This window comes from Oncorhynchus masou, chromosome 28, assembly GCF_036934945.1.
Source record: "Oncorhynchus masou masou isolate Uvic2021 chromosome 28, UVic_Omas_1.1, whole genome shotgun sequence".
Lineage (NCBI taxonomy): Eukaryota > Metazoa > Chordata > Actinopteri > Salmoniformes > Salmonidae > Oncorhynchus > Oncorhynchus masou.
In genome coordinates this window covers 15,490,307-15,510,596 of record NC_088239.1, presented here as the reverse complement: position 1 = coordinate 15,510,596, position 20,290 = coordinate 15,490,307, and the positions used below count along the sequence as shown (strand labels likewise).

Here is a 20,290-nt window from a genome sequence, read left to right as displayed (position 1 = left end):
GCTTAAATAGGCTTGAACATTTATAGCAAGACTTTAAAATGGCTGTCTAGCAATGATCAACAACCAACTTCACAGAGATTGAAGTTTGTTTTATTTTTAAATTAGCAAATATTGTACAATCCAGGTGTGGAAAGCTCTTAGAGACTTACCCAGAAAGACTGAGCTGTAATTGCTGCCAAGGTGATTCTAACATGACTCATACATTTTTCATAAATATTTTACAAATGTTCTAATTTAATTTTTCACTTTGACATTACAGTGTTTTATGTAGATCGTTGACAAAAATGAAATCAATTTGAATCCCACCTTGTAACAACAAAATGTGGAAAAAGTAAAGGGGTGTGAATACTTTCTGAAGGTACTATATATATTTTTATACTATGTGAATTCATAATGTAACCAAATATATATATATCTTTTTTGATACTTTTTCAGTAAAAAAAATAACAATAAAAGGCAGAAAAATCTTCTGGAAGTTCTTGTTTGAGATGTTCAGCTGATGATATTCTCTAATGATGTAGTTCAGATGGTGGCATCTTGCCAACTTCATTAAAGAAACAACACTGCTGCTTAGACAAAACTCTACAACGGCAGTCTGAGGGAAAACTAAAATTAGCCACAAAAAACTACCTTGTTAGCATATTTCTTTAACAAATCAAATTTAATCAGGCTAAAAAGTCTTCCTATAGTGAACTTCCTGACTCCTGAAATGCACTCCTACTGGGGAAAAAACATGTCCACATCCAGCTGCATCCAACCACAGCTTTGGGTGGAAGTCCCAGGAGAGTTTTGTGTCAGAAGGCTCTATCTATCACCTGTGCAGGTGTGCTTCAGGTAGATGTTGTCCATGGGCACTGATCATGGATCAGCTTAGCTTTCCCCAATCCTAACCTTAACCATGAGGAGGGAAAACTCAAAACTGACATTAGAACAATGTCCAGGGGCAACTTCATCCTACTCCTGCAAGAAGTATCTTTGAGTCTGGACCAAAGATGGTGGATAAATTAAGATGTCCCTCTCAGGCCGTTTACCACTGAAAAAAAAGGATCAGTTCCGGTCTGATTAACGAGGTGGCACTCACATAGGCTTCAATGTATTAGCAGCTGGGTTTGGTCTGCTTAGTTCATTGACTCTATATGAACCAGAAAAAAATGAGGGAGTCTGATGTCTCACTTCCTCTCCATCTCTGTTTGGGCCATGGCTGATGGTTGGCTGTGCTCTGTGGTTGGCTGAGTTAAGGGGCGGGGGATGGGAGTGGGGCAGCTGTTGAGGATCCACCTCCTACTTCAGCCTCTGCCTTTCCCCCATCTACCTCCTCATACTCATCTTCGTCATCTACAGACAGAGGGATATTGAAGTGAGAGATAAATGTCTGATAAACAACAACGCAAGAACTACATATACTGCCCATGGAAAGCTTAATATACAGTTGAAGTCGGAAGTTTACATACACTTAGGTTGGAGTCATTCAAACTCATTTTTCAACCACTCCACAAATTTCTTGTTAACAAACTATAGTTTTGGCAAGTCGGTTAGGACATCGGCAAGTCGGTTAGGACAAGACGGCAAGGACATTGTTTACAGACATATTATTTCACTTATAATTCACTGTATCACAATGCCAGTGGGTCAGATAAGTTTAGATAAGTTGACTGTGCCTTTAAACAGCTTGGAAAATTCCAGAAAATTATGTCATGGCTTTAGAATCTACTAATATGCTAATTGACATCATTTGAGTCAATTGGAGGTGTACCTGTGGATGCATTTCAAGGCCTACCTTCAAACTCAGTGCCTTTTTGCTTGACATCATGGGAAAATCAAAAGAAATCAGCAAAGACTTCCGAAAACAAATTGTAGACCTCCACAAGTCTGGTTCATCAAATTTCCAAACGCCTGAAGGTACCATGTTCATCTGTACAAACAATTGTACTCAAGTATAAACACCATGGGACCACGCAGCCGTCATACTGCTCAGGAGGGAGACGCATTCTGTCTCCTAGAGATGAGCGTACTTTGGTGCGAAAAGTGCAAATCAATCCCAGAACAACAGCAAAGGACCTTGTGAAGATGCTGGAGGAAACAGGTATAAAGGTATCTATATCTACAGTAAAACGAGTCCTATATCAACATAATCTGAAAGGCTGCTCAGCAAGGAAGAAGCCACTGCTCCAAAACCGCCATAAAAAAGCCAGACTACGGTTTGCAACTGCACATGGGGACAAAGATCGTACTTTTTGAAGAAATGTCCTCTGGTCTGATGAAACAAAAAAGAACTGTTTGGCCATAATGACCATCGTTATGTTTGGAGGAAAAAGGGGGACGCTTGCAAGCCGAAGAACACCATCCCAACCTTGAAGCATGGGGGTTGCAGCATCATGTTGTGGGGGTGCTTTGCTGCAGTAGGGACTGGTGCACTTCACAAAATAGATGGCATCATGAGGAAGTAAAATTATGTGGATATATTGAAGCAACATCTCAAGACATCAGTCAGAAAGTTAAAGCTTGGTCGCAAATGGGTCTTCCAAATGGACAATGACCCCAAGCATACTTCCAAAGTTGTGGCAAAATGGCTTAAGGACAACAAAGTTAAGGTATTGGAGTGGCCATCACAAAGCCCTGACCTCAATCCTATAGAAATTTTGTGGGCAGAACTGAAAAAGCGTGTGTGTGAGCCAGGAGGCCTACAAAGCTGACAAAGCTCACCAGCTCTGTCAGGAGAAATGGGCCAAAATTCACCCAACTTATTGTGGGAAGCTTGTGAAAGGCTACCTGAAACGTTTGACCCAAGTTAAACAATTTAAAGGCAATGCTACCAAATACTAATTGAGTGTATGTAAACTTCTAACCCATGTGATGAAATAAATAAAAGCTGAAATAAATAATTCTCTTTACTATTATTCTGACATTTCACATTCTTAAAATAAAGTGGTGATCCTAACTGACCTAAGACAGGGAATTTTTACTAGGATTAAATGTCAGGAATTGTGAAAAACTGAGTTTAAATGTATTTGGCTAAGGTCTATGTAAATTTCAGAGTTGAACTTTAGCTTTCACCTAGCCTGTTTTCAGATCAATAAAGATGACAGCCCGGAAACAAGGAAAGTAAACCACACAAGACAATTGAGATGCACCCCACCCTGCAGGGGCAGACAGAATGAGACACAATAAGATGTTTCACTACCAACTCTTCCTACCTGAGATGAAGTCAATGCTACGCAGGGCCCTGCCCTCTCTCCAGAAGTTAACGGTGTAGTGATCCATCGCCTCATATCCTTGCTCCACCTTCTCCAGGTGGGAGGTACTCGACACCTCCCCAGTCCTGACACACACACACACACACACAGGGAGAGTCAGGCTTGACCTGATCGTGTATGGTGTTTAGAGATATGTACATAATGCGGTACATGATACACACTTTGTTCCGTCAGCATGTTTCCTCACCTATTAAGGAGGTCTTTTACAGTCTGTAAGACAGAGAAATTGAAAGGGTTACTCTAAATTCCGGATTTATGTGAAAAGTTGAATCAGGATTGAAGCCTGAATGTTAAGGGAGAGTGTTTGTGTCAGTCACCTGTAAGAAGACAGCCATCTCTGGTTCCTCCAAGGTCTGTATGCCTGTCTCTACGGTCTTAACGCTCCGCTCTAGGTGCTCTTTGTACTTCTTGGTTAGACCACGAATGTAGTTGAGCTTCTCTTCCTGCTCGGCCACCACCTTAGAACTTAAGTCCCTCTTCCTCTCCTCCAAGATGGCGTACAGATGGTCAAACTTCTCACACAGCTGGGACTTCTGCCTCCTGCCATTCTCCTGTGCACAGGCAACCACACACATGGACGGACAGACAGACGGACACAAACACACAAGCGTTTTCTCCCGTTGCCTTGCCTAATGATCATGACCCAGCTCTGAACACGACCCAGCTCTGAACACGACCCAGCTCTGAACACAACCCAGCTTTGACCATGACCCAGCTCTGAACAAGAACCAGCTCTGCATGACAATCCTGGGTAACACCACCACGGGTGACACAGAGGGGACTGGAGCCAATCCAGCTTCCTCCCCAGTACAGTTGTTACTAGCTCATCAACTCCAATGTGTGTGTGTGTGTGTGTGTGTGTGTGTGTGTGTGTGTGTGTGTATCTGCTCTCTTTCCATCAACTCTCCTCTTGGTTTCTCAGTGTGAGAGAGAAACGGCAGAATACTTAGTGTGTTTCTTGGTATGTGTGAGGGAGGACAAAGTGTCCGAACTTATTTGTTTATTTTTGTGGGTGATAGAAACAAACAAACAGACTTAGAACACGTTCTCATTTTTGTATAGGGGGGCTCAATACAGTAACATCCTGGTTTCAGTTGGCTGTGTTAGTGAGAGGCAGACAGACAGAGACAGAAATACAGGTGCTGCCACACTGGCCCAGTCACCTCTATGGTCCGGCAGGTCTCCTTTAACTGACTGATGATGCCCTGGATCCTGTCGTTGTTCCCCACCATCATCGCTATCCCGTCAGTCAACTCCGTCTGGGGGCACGCAGTACACGTACACACACACACACACACAGAGCCAAAGCGGATCAGTCACTGAGAGAGATGCAATGCACTGACATGCGCAGGAGGCAACTGTCCCATTTGACCTACTGTGCATCTCTTGAAGATGTTTTCCTACATCAGTCAAGACCATACAGCAGATAGTTGGGCCCTCACCTTCTGTGTCTGGTACATGCTTTTGAGCGGCGCCACCTCACAGTCCTGGTGGGCTCCAAACACCTTGCACATGGAGCAGGTGGGCACGCTGTGGGTCACACAGTAGATGTTGATCTTCTCCTCCTTGTGCTCTTGGCACATGGCCTGCTCCTCTGTCCTCTCTGGGGCCGCTGGCTTGGCGCTGCTGGAAGGGGGAGGAGACATGACGAGACTCCCAATACTAGGGGTGCATCTTACTGTAATAGTTTATTGGCTTCCTCTCCTGATCAGTTTCCTTCCACTGGCTGTTGTGAATCAGGCTGCCTGCCCATGATAACTGAACATCATTCAGTTATGATAGCCTATCAAGGTCATGATAGGCTACATCACATCCTAAGCCTTAAGCATCTGTACAAACAGTATCTAAATGGAGTGACGTGTGTGTCATACCTTAGTTTTTAGTCACCCTTCTTCCCAACACGTACGCACGCACACACACACGCACACACACACGTCGGCTGGGAGTATATCATTGTGTGACTCGGACCAGAGACCTCCTGCCAACCAAATCAACCCTCTGACTCACTGTGGGACCATGGGTTAATATGGGCACCAGTGGCTGGGTGACATATACACTGCCTTTAAGCACGTAAAACTACACAATAAGCAAGCGTACCTCTCCTTCTCTTTTTTCCTCTATCAAGCTAGTGAATGTCCTCAAACACACAAAGCACCCCTCACCTCCATTCCACTCTATCCCTCTCTATGTCGACCAAAAGAGTTTTGTCTCGTGAATAAAGTCTGAAGCATTAAGCGTGATGTCGAGTGAAAGGACAGTAGAGAGCTAAATTACATTGCCTCAGGGTTCCTATCCTTCAAAGCAACACATTCATCTGATGGATTCTTATAGCACTAAACCCTCCAGCAGACACCATAGATAAGATGACACTCTCACTACAAAAACGCGGTCACTTAGCTCATTTTAGCTAGCGGGAGTTAAATATAAACAGTATTCCTTCATGTAAATGTAATGTTTGTGATCTACGTACTTCCTTGACTGTATTTAGCTCCAGCTGTTGTCATCGCTGTGGCTTCTGGAGGGAGAACATCTGATTGAAGGACGTCATCTACTACAGTATTTCATTATTTCTTTATCAGCACTATTTCATGATCTACTACTAGTCACCTTCATCAGCCACCATTTGTCTTTATAAGGCAGCCTGGAATACTTGTACACAAGGCCAGAAAAGTAGTCAAGATTGTAGAAAACATTCAGTATGAGTGGCAGCAGGAGTTTTTCCACAGTAAAGATTGAGGCCCAGCTTTGTCTTGGTCAGGTGTCAGGTCATGTGATGAGGAATCAGGAAAAATAACACGTTTCAACACTGGAGTTTCAACACATTTTTAATGTAGGCTGTATGTAGTTTTTCAGAGCTATCATTATACAGTGGGGCAAAAAAAGTATTTAGTCAGCCACCAATTGTGCAAGTTCTCCCACTTAAAAAGATGAGAGAGGCCTGTAATTTTCATCATAGGCACACTTCAACTATGACAGACAATTTTTTTTTTAAATCCAGAAAATCACATTGTAGGATTTTTAATGAATTTATTTGCAAATTATGGTGGAAAAATAAGTATTTGGTCATTAACAAAAGTTTATCTCAATACTTTGTTATATACCCTTTGTTGGGAATGACAGAGGTCAAACGTTTTCTGTAAGTCTTCACAATGTTTTCACACACTGTTGCTGGTATTTTGATCTCCTCTAGAGCAGTGATGTTTTGTTGCTGTTGCTGGGCAACACGGACTTTCAACTCCCTCCAAAGATTTTCTATGGGGTTGAGATCTGGAGACTGGCTAGGCCACTCCAGGACCTTGAAATGCTTCTTACGAAGCCACTCCTTCGCTGCCCGAGCGGTGTGTTTGGGATCATTGTCATGCTGAAAGACCCAGCCATGTTACATCTTCAATGCCCTTGCTGATGGAAGGAGGTTTTCACTCAAAATCTCACGATACTTGGCCCCATTCATTCTTTCCTTTACACGGATCAGTCGTCCTGGTCCCTTTGCAGAAAAACAGCCCCAAAGCATGATGTTTCCACCCCCATGCTTCACAGTAGGTATGGTGTTCTTTGGATGCAACTCAGCATTCTTTGTCCTCCAAACATGACGAGTTTTTAACAAAAAGTTCTATTTTGGTTTCATCTGACCCTATGACATTCTCCCAATCTTCTTCTGGATCATCCAAATGCTCTCTAGCAAACTTCAGCTGGGCCTGGACATGTACTGGCTTAAGCAGGGGGACACGTCTAGCACTGTAGGATTTGAGTCTCTGGCGGTGTAGTGTGTTACTGATGGTAGGCTTTGTTACTTTGGTCCCAGCTCTCTGCAGGTCATTCACTAGGTGTGGTGTGGTTCACACGGGGGGGTGTGGTTCTGGGATTTTTGCTCACCGTTCTTGTGATCATTTTGACCCCACGGGGTGAGATCTTGCATGGAGCCCCAGATCGAGGGAGATTATCAGTGGTCTTGTATGTCTTCCATTTCCTAATAATTGCTCCCACAGTTGATTTCTTCAAACCAAACTGCTTACCTATTGCAGATTCAGTCCTCCCAGTCTTCCCCTTTTATACTGATAACAAGTTCAAACAGGTGCCATTAATACAGGTAACAAGTGGAGGACAGATGAGCCTCTTAAAGAAGAAGTTACAGGTCTGTGAGAGCCAGAAATCTTGCTTGTTTGTAGGTGACCAAATACTTATTTTCCACCATAATTTGCAAATAAATAAATTAAAAATCCTACAATGTGATTTTCTGGATTTTTTTTCTCATTTTGTCTGTCATAGTTGAAGTGTACCTATGAAGAAAATTACAGACCTCTCTCATCTTTTTAAGTGGGAGAACTTGCACAATTGGAGGCTGACTAAATACTTTTTTGCCCCACTGTATATGTCACTGTCAATGCCCTAACTGGCCTATTTGAACAATTCACTGTTCGTCTTCATGTAAGCAATTCACTGACATATTGCAAGTAGTATTAGAGCCTGGGAATGTAATAAGATGGGTGAATAAGATAAGGAAATTACACATAAAAAAGCATTTTCCCCTGAACTCACAAAATAGGGTAACTGGATGTTTGTATTTAGTTTGTGGTACAGCAGGACCGTGATGGTGGTGGTGGTGGTAGTGATGGTAGTGTCTGAGACAGACTCTATTTCTTTTATAATTACTATTTAAAATGATTCCTGTAACAAGTACTGTAACAAGCTAGTGAGAACATGGAGAAAATGGTTTCCCCCCAGTTTGCTCATCTGTTCATGCACCTTGGCTGGAAAGTGAAGTACAGGCACTGGAAGTATTATTTTTCCTTTGGACTCCTATAGTGTACGACTCTCTCACCTGGTGGACTCCTGTTTGAACATGTCGATGATGTTCTCCACCAGCAGGTTCCTCTGGAGCCCATAGACCCCATGGCGGTCCAGGACCACCTCGTGCCTGCAGGACGGGCACCGGAAACGGCCACCGGAGGTCACTGACCCCCCTCTGGTTGGGAGGTAAGGGTTGGAGGCCTAGACAGGATAGAACAGACAGGAGCATATTAAAATGTATACCAAATGTAATACCTATTATTGTCTATGCCTAATATTTCATGTGTAATACTATAGTCACATTTGAGGCTACACAAAAATGACATGGGTGCACATAGCTGAGATTGAACACTGCAATGGCTCATGAGAAACAACAACAACAAGATCAAATAAAACACAAAATGAGAACAGTGCAGAGGTTTTGGTGTACATAGCCTATGGGCATGGACAAGAAACAAACAAAAACAATATCCCTGATATACAGTAAAACTAGTTGTTATAAATACACCAACAAATAATATAGTTTGTAGATAAACACAGTTTAATATATATATGTCTACCAGAAAATACATAGCTATTACTTACGTTATTGCAGGACTACTTTACCTGAAAGATATCATTGGCACACTTTCTACACAGGTTGTGTTGACATGGTAAAATGACCACTGGTTTGGTAAATGTTTCCAGGCAGATGGGACAAATCAACTGCTTCTCCAAATTGTCCATGACGTTTCTCTTCTGATACACACCCACTCACTCCGTTAAGACGTTAAAAGTGTCAAATGAATAATAAAAATTGTTAATTCGGCATTATAACTTCCCAAGCCGCTTATTTCGGAGTAAAATTGAAAAGTAGGCCCACGGTAATTGCTCCGGTTCAAGCTGTTCCTCACACTGAGTATAGTGTGGCACCCAAACTGGCTGCTCGAGCGAGTGTCAGGGCTGTTTTTAGAAAGTGTCAGATCGAAGGTTGCCATGTTTACTTGCCCATATATGAAAATGAGTCTAGATAGGGCTTGGGCGGTGATTCCTCGCAGTAGTCTTTAAACTGACCCCATTTAAAGCTGTGTGTCATCAAACTGTTAGCCTATATGCAAATATCATTGTAAAACAAAAGTGTTTGAGGATGTGTTGTTCAGGGGAACAACATGAAAATGTGACATAATAGGCTATTTATATTGGCTGTGGTAGGATTTACATTTTGGACTCAACTGATGTTTTGATGAGCATCGCAGTTCGTTGGTAATCCTAGGGGAGTTCAGTAAACCTACTAGAATTTCAGTGGGCGCCCTGAAACTGTAAAAAATTGACGAACGCTCTACCATTTGAGCTTAATCCCCTTGTGGTTATTACATTTGCAAATTAGAATCCACCTGTGTCTGATGAACAGTGGCATACACACTATGATTGAGTATAAAAGCAGTATGAGCCAATTTGATGTATTATGATATTTTAAAATAATATTTACGCATATAAAACGTATCAGAATATATGATCAGCATCATGAACAGTATGTCGTAGTGTAAACAGTACAGTATCTCGCAGATCAAGGAAGGAACGTTCATCCAGTTCATGTTACTAAACTTTCTAATTGTATCCTAATTTTTCATATGAATACATAGCAACAAATGACTGGCTACAAAGTCATTTCAATGTTTATTTATGGAACATAGACAACAACACTGATTGGGAAGGTCGGGAAAAGAATTGGAGAATGCGGGCATCGATCCCGCTACTTCTCGCATGCTAAGCGAGCGCTCTACCATTTGAGCTAATTCCCCTTCCTAAATAATGACAGCAGTGACTCATAAATGTATCAAGCTATTTTGGATGACGCGTTGAACGTGAGTAGCTGGTTAGATACTATGTTGCCACCTCCCTCTCGAAGTTAAACTTTTTAGTCTGTTCGTCGTCAGAGTAACAACAGCTTCTATGACACTTTAATTTAGGAAACAGTTCATTACCACCATGTCAACCTTATTAGAAAAGTTCGCTAACGTCGTTACAGCTAGTTTAGTTTTAGTCTAGGAATATACAGAGTACTGTCCTAGATTTTATTAATGGTTGCACACGGCCTCGGTACATTTGACACGGCTCATGCTCGCTTGCTCGTAACGTTAAATGTGTTGAATGCGTTTGAAGCGAGATGTAGCTAGCTACTGTTAGCTATGTGCATATCTCGTTTGTTTTTATAATTCGCAATCTAAATATGTGACTGCTAAAATGTCGTCTACTCAGATATATTATTCGACGCTAACAATTCATTACAGAAATGAAACTAGAACACATATATAATACACACACACACACATTGTTACTTATAGATTGCCAGCTAGTCAACGGCTTCATGTACTTCCTTCGATAGCTCAGTTGGTAGAGCGGAGGACTGTAGAGGTTACATAGCGATCCTTAGGTCGCTGGTTCAAATCCGGCTCGAAGGAGGATTTTTTTTTGCTCACGTGATTTGTGAAACCAGACCGAACAACAAATTTAAGTATAATTTGTACGCCTATATGTTTGTAAGATGCGTAATGCAATTACAAAAAAAGATGTTGAAGTTTCTTTTCAAAAAGGAAATGACACAATTCTAAATCTCTCAATCCTTTCACAGCCATACTTACGCCTACTATACTGTATAACAAACTACACAAAACAATAACAAACACAAAACACATTGCACACAAAGGAACACTCATTCATAATTTACAAAGTGTAGTCAAGGGGTGGAATGGAGGCCTTCTGGGATCTACATCAGGGAATGAATCCCCCTTAGACCTGGGTTCAAATAATATTTAGGGTATTAAGGAAGGAAGTATTTAGATATCTTTTTGTTGTTGTTGAAAAGACACGTTTTTGAATATTGGAATTTATTTGGAAATATACTTGGAACGTCTGCATCCCATGCATTCAACCCATGTATTTGAAAGTAGTATTTTAAATAACTATTTGAAAATGATTTCAAATAGTAGGCTATTTTGGGGAATTCTTTGAAAAAACTTGAAAATACTTCCAATATAAGTAGTTAATTCAGGGCACATTATTTGAAAATGCTGGAACACACAGAAAATAAGTGTTTACGGTGCATTCAGAAAGTATTCAGACCTCTTGACTTTTTCCACATTTTGTTACATTACAGCCTTATTTTAAAATGGATTAAATTGTTTTTTCCCCTCATCAATCTACACACAATACCTCATAATGCCAAAGCAAATACTGTTAAAAAAAAATTAAGTTATTAAAAATATAAGGCTTGTCCTCATGGCTTGGTTTTTGCTCTGACATGCACTGTCAACTGTGGGACCTTATATAGACAGGTAGGTGCCTTTCCAAATCATGTCTAATCAATTGAATTTACCACTGGTGGACTCCAATCAAGTTGTAGAAACATCTCAAGGATGATCAATCGAAACAGTATGTACCTGAGCTCAATTTCGAGTCTATTAGCAAAGGGTCTCAATACTTATGTAAATATGGTGTTTATGTTTTAAAAAATATATACATTTGCAAACATTTCTAAAAACCTGTTTTTTTACTTTGTCATTATGGGGTATTGTGTATAGATGGAGCAGGAAAAATATCTCTTTAATCCATTTCAGAATAATGCTGTAACAAAAAAAAAGGGTCTGAATACTTTCTGAATCCACTGTAAATAACAAATACTTAAATACACATGTATTTGAACCCAGGGCTGGAATCCCTATGACATCACCAGTCCTCTAATGTCTGCTCTCAGGTGTGTTAGGGATAGGCCTGTCGTCCGTCACCAATCAACCTGGTCTTCTTGCTGGTATTGGTTGGTTGCTGTATTATGGAGATGTCGTCAGCATCTGGAGAGGGTAAGATCAATTTATCAGTGCATTAGTTTGTGTTGTAATGTTACACAGAACTATGAAAATATGGCATATCCTGCAAAACTGTCCTAGAAATAAGCCTACTACAGATGTAGGATCTTAATTTGAGCCAGTTTGACACAGTAGGAATAATCCTGCAGCAACAGGAAATGTGAATTATTATGTGGTTTATAATGAATGGAATTTTTTGTAGGGACAAATCAAGTCTAATATTTGGAAATTACAAACTTTAGAAGCCTTTTAAACCTTGACTAATCTACAAGTTTGCAAAAAGAGTGATCAAATTAAGATCCTACATTTGTACACTAACTATAGGAAATGACGTCTAGCCTCCTGCCTCCTGCTGCCGGTTGTCCTTTTGGCACCACAGACTAGGCACACTTTGTCACAGCCTGGCTGGCTTGAAGGGCCACTTTAATCACTTCAATTACCCTGGGCTATCCCTACAGTAGTAGGTACAATTCCTATTGGTACATGCTCACAATAAATATGTTATCATAAGCAATGTGTTCTGAAGCCAAATATATGAGTAGGCCTTCTTATCATCCCCCCATGATGGCTGAGAGACTTTGCAGTGAGTGCTGGAAACAAAGGCCATTGTGAGATGGGGCTCAAAATAACTGCTTATGGAAACACATTTAGAGATGTGACTCAGAGGCAGTAATTATCAGTTATGTTGGAGAACTGCAGCAGACATGAAGAATAAAATCACACCCAACCTCCCACAGCTAACTGGCACCAGAGCAATGTATCATATCCAAATATCTGGCCCAAATATATCAAGTCTCTTTATTTTCATTAACAGGCTGACTTGGTGCGTTGGAGAAAACATCGTATTCACAGTTTATGCCATTCCGCTGTCTTCGTGACTTTGCTTTCACATCAAAGTCACTTCGCAGCATCAAATGTTTTCCCTTTAATAGATGAGGAAGTATCGATACGGTAGGGGAATGATGTAGGAAGAGCTTATTAAAAGGGTTGCTGCTGTTGTTTCAACAGAATAAAACTGTGAACTATAGGCTAATTCTGAAGCAGTAAGAGATAGTGTGTGAGGCTTCCTCAGGGTAGAAGTTGCCCTTAGGCACAGCATTAGCTTACCCTCCCAGAGTCCTAACCTTATTAGGAAGATGAAAGGCAAAACTGCCCTCAGTTCAGTGTCAAGGGGCAATTTCATCCTTCTCAGTGGGGCTCACCTGGCTCTCTGTTTCAAAACCCTGCTGAATATTGTAGCTGCGAACACCCTCCAGGTGTGTGCTTGCTCACCTGTCTCCATGTCTGTGCGGATCTGCTCCTCCAGGTTGCCAGGGAAAATGTAGGTGTCGGGGACCTCCTCCCCAGGGGTTTTGGTTTTTACACATCCCACAGCAGCAGTTCAAGCAGCAGCACAGGCAGCAGCAGAAGTAGCAAACTGTTAGCATGCTACAGACCATAAACAGGATGGACATAGACACACACACACACACACACACACACACACACACACACACACACACACACACACACACACACACACACACACACACACACACACACACACACACACACACACACACACACACACACACACACACACACACACACACTTTCTACCTGACGAAACCCACCTTTGCCCACCAACTGGATAGCATGAAATAAACGTTGAAGTTCTCTCAAAACTGCTGAGCCACATACAGCCTGAGGGAGACATAGCTGTCGTAGATGTTCCTCTTGGAAGCGTCTGGTAGGACGGAGTGGGCATTGTTGAGCTCCTTCAATTTATCTGTGGCGTTCAGGTTCTCTGGGTTCTTGTCTGGATGATGTTTCAAAGCAAGCTTTTTGAATAGAAAAAAAAATATTACGAAATTGAAAAGATTATTCACTCCAGAAGGCTAAGCTAGCCGAAATGCCATCTTCTTCATTGTTACAATCTTGCTACTTTATGGTCTTATCTAATGCTTTCAGTAAGAGGCTGCACTATTATCTCTCATTTCCAAGTTGAGATCTTTTCCCATGTTTCAGTGTGTATCCTGGCATCTCTAGATGCATTCCTGTCTACACTCTCAATACCTGCAGATCACTCTGAATACCTGCAGATCACTCTGAATACCTGCAGACCACTCTCAATACCTGCAGATCACTCTCAATACCTGCAGACCACTCTCAATACCTGCAGACCACTCTCAATACCTGCAGACCACTCTCAATACCTGCAGATCACTCTCAATACCTGCAGACCACTCTCAATACCTGCAGATCACTCTCAATACCTGCAGATCACTCTCAATACCTGCAGACCACTCTCAATACCTGCAGACCACTCTCAATACCTGCAGATCACTCTCAATACCTGTAGCTCACTCTCAATACCAGCAGACCACTCTCAATACCTGCAGATCACTCTCAATACCTGCAGATCACTCTCAATACCTGTAGCTCACTCTCAATACCAGCAGACCACTCTCAATACCTGCAGATCACTCTCAATAACTGCAGACCACTCTCAATACCTGCAGATCACTCTCAATAACTGCAGATCACTCTCAATACCTGCAGATCACTCTCAATACCTGCAGATCACTCTCAATACCTGCAGATCACTCTCAATACCTGCAGATCAGATCGAGTCAGCAGTCAGCACCGTAGCAACTAGTGACAAAGATGGGGTGAGAACCCTCAACCCTCACATCTGTCAACACACACACCTGCCAGGCATTAGTACATTAGTACAATACTGATATAAGCACAGTTTTAGTTGGAATAGCATGTATAGCGCAATTAAAAGTCTTCTAAGTCAGGCTAGAAAATGTGTAGATATTGTTGACAGACACCATGAAATAAATATAACCCCAGTCAGCTTTGCATAAAACAATAAATATAACTACAGTCAGTGTCACGCCCTGGCCTTAGTATTCTGTGTTTTCTTTATCATGTTGGTTCGGCCAGGGTGTGACATGGGTGATTTTATGTGTCTTGTTTTGTCTAGGGGTTTTGTAGTCTATGGGGCTGTCTTCAGTTGAGTTTTCTAGGTAAGTCTATGGTTGCCTGTGTTTATCATTGTCTCTGATTGGGAACCATATTTAGGCAGCCATATTCTTTAGGTATATTGTGGGTGATTGTTCCTGTCTCTGTGTTTTGCACCAGTTAGGACTGTTTCGGGTTTTCCACGGTTTCTTATTTTGTATAGTGTTCACGTTTTCATCTTTCATTAAAGATGTTTATAAATAACCACGCTGCATTTTGGTCCGCCTCTCCTTCCCAGGAAGAAAACCGTTACAGTCAGCTTTACATAAAACAATACATGTAACTACAGTCAGCTTTACATAAAACAATACATGTAACTACAGTCAGCTTTACATAAAACAATACATGTAACTACAGTCAGCAGTCAACTTTACATAAAACAATACATGTAACTACAGTCAGCTTTACATAAAACAATACATGTAACTACAGTCAGCTTTACATAAAACAATAAATATAACTACAGTCAGCTTTACATAAAACAATACATGTAACTACAGTCAGCAGTCAGCTTTACATAAAACAATACATGTAACTACAGTCAGCTTTACATAAAACAATACATGTAACTACAGTCAGCAGTCAGCTTTACATAAAACAATACATGTAACTACAGTCAGCAGTCAACTTTACATAAAACAATACATGTAACTACAGTCAGCTTTACATAAAACAATAAATATAACTACAGTCAGCTTTACATAAAACAATACATGTAACTACAGTCAGCAGTCAACTTTACATAAAACAATACATGTAACTACAGTCAGCTTTACATAAAACAATAAATATAACTACAGTCAGCTTTACATAAAACAATACATGTAACTACAGTCAGCTTTACATAAAACAATACATGTAACTACAGTCAGCTTTACATAAAACAATACATGTAACTACAGTCAGCAGTCAACTTTACATAAAACAATACATGTAACTACAGTCAGCTTTACATAAAACAATAAATATAACTACAGTCAGCTTTACATAAAACAATACATGTAACTACAGTCAGCTTTACATAAAACAATACATGTAACTACAGTCAGCTTTACATAAAACAATACATGTAACTACAGTCAGCTTTACATAAAACAATACATGTAACTACAGTCAGCTTTACATAAAACAATAACTATAACTACAGTCAGCTTTACATAAAACAATACATGTAACTACAGTCAGCTTTACATAAAACAATACATGTAACTACAGTCAGCTTTACATAAAACAATAAATATAACTACAGTCAGCTTTACATAAAACAATACATGTGACTACAGTCAGCTTTACATAAAACAATAAATATAACTACAGTCAGCTTTACATAAAACAATAAATATAACTACAGTCAGCTTTACATAAAACAATAAATATCACTACAGTCAGCAGTCAGCTTTACATAAAACAATAAATATCACTACAGTCAGCAGTCAGCTTTACATAAAACAATAAATATCACTACAGTCAGCTTTACATAAAACAATACATGTAACTACAGTCAGCTTTGCATAAAACAATAAATATCACTGCAGTCAGCTTTACATAAAACAATACATGTAACTACAGTCAGCTTTACATAAAAAAATAACTATAACTACAGTCAGCTTTACATAAAACAATAACTATAACTACAGTCAGCTTTATATAAAACAATACATGTAACTACAGTCAGCTTTACATAAAACAATACATGTAACTACAGTCAGCTTTACATAAAACAATACATGTAACTACAGTCAGCTTTACATAAAACAATACATGTAACTACAGTCAGCTTTACATAAAACAATACATGTAACTACAGTCAGCTTTACATAAAACAATACATGTAACTACAGTCAGCTTTACATAAAACAATACATGTAACTACAGTCAGCTTTACATAAAACAATACATGTAACTACAGTCAGCTTTACATAAAACAATACATGTAACTACAGTCAGCTTTACATAAAACAATACATGTAACTACAGTCAGCTTTACATAAAACAATAAATATCACTACAGTCAGCTTTACATAAAACAATACATGTAACTACAGTCAGCTTTACATAAAACAATAAATATCACTACAGTCAGCTTTACATAAAACAATACATGTAACTACAGTCAGCTTTACATAAAACAATAAATATCACTACAGTCAGCTTTACATAAAACAATACGTAAAAAAAATGTTCTCGCTCTCTCTTTTTTTGCTGTATATTGTAATTTGTCATTAACATTTGATGATGCTCCGAAGCACATCTGCTTGTTCATTTTTCATGATGCCAACATGCTCGGAAAATGCCACTATGTTTACATATTCATTAACAACAAACAAGGGCTGCTCAAAAGCTAACCATTTGGATGGTTCCTGAAAGTGAATTCCAATTAGACTAATTAAGAACGACTAATTGTAATGGCACCTGTATGCGTCTGAAGTGAATTAATTTTATAAGTCATTAGATTCTGACTTACTACTGTACGTGTGGGAGGTGGTGAAATGAGAGAGAAGTCAATTTATGCAAGAGGTCTTGACAGACATATTTTGGTTGAAATGTAAGTTACAGCATGTAGGTTAAAATAGTTATCCTAAACAAAAGCTACATTAAAATGCGGAATTACATAGCAAAATATAATTGAAAACGGCTTGGGTTATAGTTGAGTGAATTGATCTTGAGTAAGCATCAAATGCCCCTGTCATTACACAATAACTAGATTAAGGTTGAGTACGGGGACCAGTAGGTTTCTATCAGCAGCTCTTCATGTTGTCTGTTCTTCTGTTTTATTGTAAGGTTCAGGCACTACTTGTTGTGTGGGTACATAGAAAGTGGGGCTGCAGCCATAACGCTAGGGTCTATTCCCAACGTGTCCTGACAAGCTTCCGAGTACATCCGCCCTTGCATATGGGGGGCGCACACACACACCTACACGCACGCACACACACACGCACGCACACACACACACACACACACACACACACACACACACACACACACACACACACACACACACACACACACACACACACACACACACACACACACACACACACACACACACACACACACACACACAGGAATCTTGTTTAAGCTCTGACCTGAGTACAACAAGGGGTGCCATCTGTTCTGTAGTATTAATATTTTAGTTTTATGGAAGTAATATTGTATTCATGCAGCTATCTGACAATAATTGTCTGTGATTATAAAAGGTCTTGCAGCAGTCAGTCAGAATGTCTGTCTGACTCTCAAAGTCTTGTTTTTTGTCTCCTGAAAAACTGCCCATTAAAATCATTCCCACTGACCTCCATAGACATGGGTTGTTACATGACATTTGTTTGTGCTTTCCAGCACATGTTGCATGGTCACAGATCAATGTATAACCTGCTTCTGTGGAGAAAATGATCTTCGTATACTAACAAAAACAGTGTTTAGAGTATATAGAGTTAAATGGATGGAACATTTTATATGGGTTAACATGCTCAAAGGGTTGCTGTCAGTGATGTAATATGCAGTTCAGTTTCTCCATTGAGGCTTATGGTTATCTGTTGTCTGTTGTTTGTCTGGTTACTCCACTAACTAGCCAAATGACTCCCAAATTGTGTGTCCTATAGAAACAACCTGATGGGTCGGCCCAAATATTTAAGTGGGTCACCCACTGGTTTAACCAAGCACACAGCTCAAGAAGTGAGGTGAAAGTGTGTCTGTGTGTGCCTGTAGGACTTATTGATGTCGTCCAGTGTACAGGTCTTTTGGAGGCCCAGGACTGAGTATAGGGCCGCTCCTGAGGTGGACAGGGAACGCTGCCTTTGTTTCGACATATTCTCTCACCATTACCTGCACAACACAGCAACCACAATGATTTGATTCCTGATATTGACTGTGTGGTGGTTCAGCTGATCCACTGATCTATCAGTAATGGTATACTGTTCACACAGCATCTCTATTCATTATTGATAGAACTGCTATAAATAGTAACAAAGAATTTTCCACAGGGATTGTACCGTTCCATTGTTTTATCACTATGTTATATCTCCAACACTCTATTCGATCTAAGAGTTACTAAAGACATGGTCAAAATTCATCAGAGAACACCAACATGAGAGAACTTTACTGTTTTAACATGGACTACGAACGCAAACACCAAACAACAGAACTCAAAAGACTTAATTAAGAGAACTTTTAGCCAATCACATCCTTTGCATTTGTCCACAGCTATTCCTCTTTCCCGTTCCTCTCTTTCCTAACTGTTCCTCTGTCCAGACCGTCAATTCCAGTGCTCCAGTCGCCCCTGGGAGAGACAGACAGGTGGGTGGATTCAGGTGTCTGCTCTGTGGAGGACTAGTTCAGCGGATGAGATGAAGAAAACATACAGGCAGATAGTCATGTGCTCACGTTTCAGCAGGCCCAGCCGCCAGTGGCCCTAACATGATTGGCTGGATGTTGGGTTGGGGTTTAAATGGGAGTTGGAAGTAGATCTACTATATTGCAGGATACTGAGGTGTCTGGGTAGAATAGTAGTAGTGTCAACGGATTGATGACTTTCTGAGAGAGGGTGAAAGATACTGTAAAATACTATCGTTTTAGTAGGCTTGATAGGATTACACCATGGGTTTCACAAAGCCTCTGCATTCAGTGACAGAAGACCACCACCTAGTGGAAGATAGAAGAAACGCAGAAAAAAAGTATTGTCCTCTTGTCTTCTTCCACAAGATGGCGATACATACATGCAGTGACATACATACAGAGTGACATGACATGGTGTTAAAAACGTAGGTCGAAAAGGGTTTGCAGGTGGACACAAAGTTTACCATGACCAATATGCATTATATTCACCTAAGCTCCATGTATATAAAGACTACAATAATGATAGTAATGTTGTATCTTATAATTTAGATTGGGTAAAGTTTGCAAACCAGTGATTATTTCAAGGAGTGGCATATCACAGTTATAATGTATTGTTTATGGTGTTGAAAGTCCATACAAAACAACAGATTGGAGTCACATTTTATTGACGGTTTATTTCCTGATCTGAAAGAAGATACTTGTGGCCTCTGGGGAAACAGCTCACCTGTCCCTGGACTCCCTTCTCTATACTCTGTGTCTCCTGGGCTTGCACACTGACTTGTGTGGCTAAGCATGTCTACCTAGGGACCAATATGTGTGTGCTTTAAAGAGACCGTAGGAGGAATTAATTAAGAAATGCTTTCCTACCCTTTCCCGCAGACAGTCACACTCATGGGAGGGTGCACACACACCCACAAGCGCGCACACGCACACATCTCATTTAGAGTGGTTAAGTGGTTTGTTGAAAACATTTTGTAAAACCTACCAAATCAACACCAACCTCCACTACACTTTTAGAAATGTCTATTAACAAATGCAGCTTAATAGCCACCACAGCTAAACCCA

At 40.4% G+C, this 20,290-nt stretch overlaps 1 protein-coding gene, 1 non-coding gene and 1 pseudogene across 2 annotated transcripts; 1 reads left to right on the top strand and 2 right to left on the bottom strand.

Annotated features, from left to right (window-relative positions):
- Positions 1-346: 346 nt before the first annotated feature.
- Positions 347-8,946, bottom strand: LOC135517245 (tripartite motif-containing protein 55-like). The gene is made up of 8 exons (XM_064941372.1): positions 8,649-8,946; positions 8,074-8,243; positions 4,697-4,916; positions 4,418-4,513; positions 3,572-3,805; positions 3,442-3,464; positions 3,195-3,319; positions 347-1,335 (listed from the first exon to the last, which is right to left on the bottom strand). Exons 1-8 carry the CDS (start codon positions 8,766-8,768, stop codon positions 1,235-1,237), a joined length of 1,089 nt encoding a protein of 362 aa, XP_064797444.1. The 5' UTR covers positions 8,769-8,946; the 3' UTR covers positions 347-1,234.
- Positions 8,947-10,397: 1,451 nt separating this feature from the next.
- trnay-gua (transfer RNA tyrosine (anticodon GUA)) lies at positions 10,398-10,483 on the top strand. Its single transcript is given in 2 exon segments — positions 10,398-10,434; positions 10,448-10,483. It is a non-coding gene; the product is annotated as a tRNA-Tyr (tRNA).
- A 1,186-nt stretch (positions 10,484-11,669) lies between these two features.
- On the bottom strand, positions 11,670-18,699 carry LOC135518531 (dnaJ homolog subfamily C member 5B-like; annotated as a pseudogene).
- Between the last annotated feature and the right edge of the window lie 1,591 nt (positions 18,700-20,290).

Bases quoted from the DNA above. Each gene is read 5' to 3' on its own strand.
- LOC135517245 (XM_064941372.1), bottom strand. From the start codon at position 8,768: ATGGACAATTTGGAGAAGCAGTTGATTTGTCCCATCTGCCTGGAAACA. The intron at 8,244-8,648 runs GTAAAGTAGTCC...TATCCTGTCTAG, and splicing joins GTGCCAATGATATCTTTCAG to GCCTCCAACCCTTACCTCCC. The intron at 3,465-3,571 runs GTGACTGACACA...TCTGTCTTACAG, and splicing joins AGATGGCTGTCTTCTTACAG to ACTGTAAAAGACCTCCTTAA.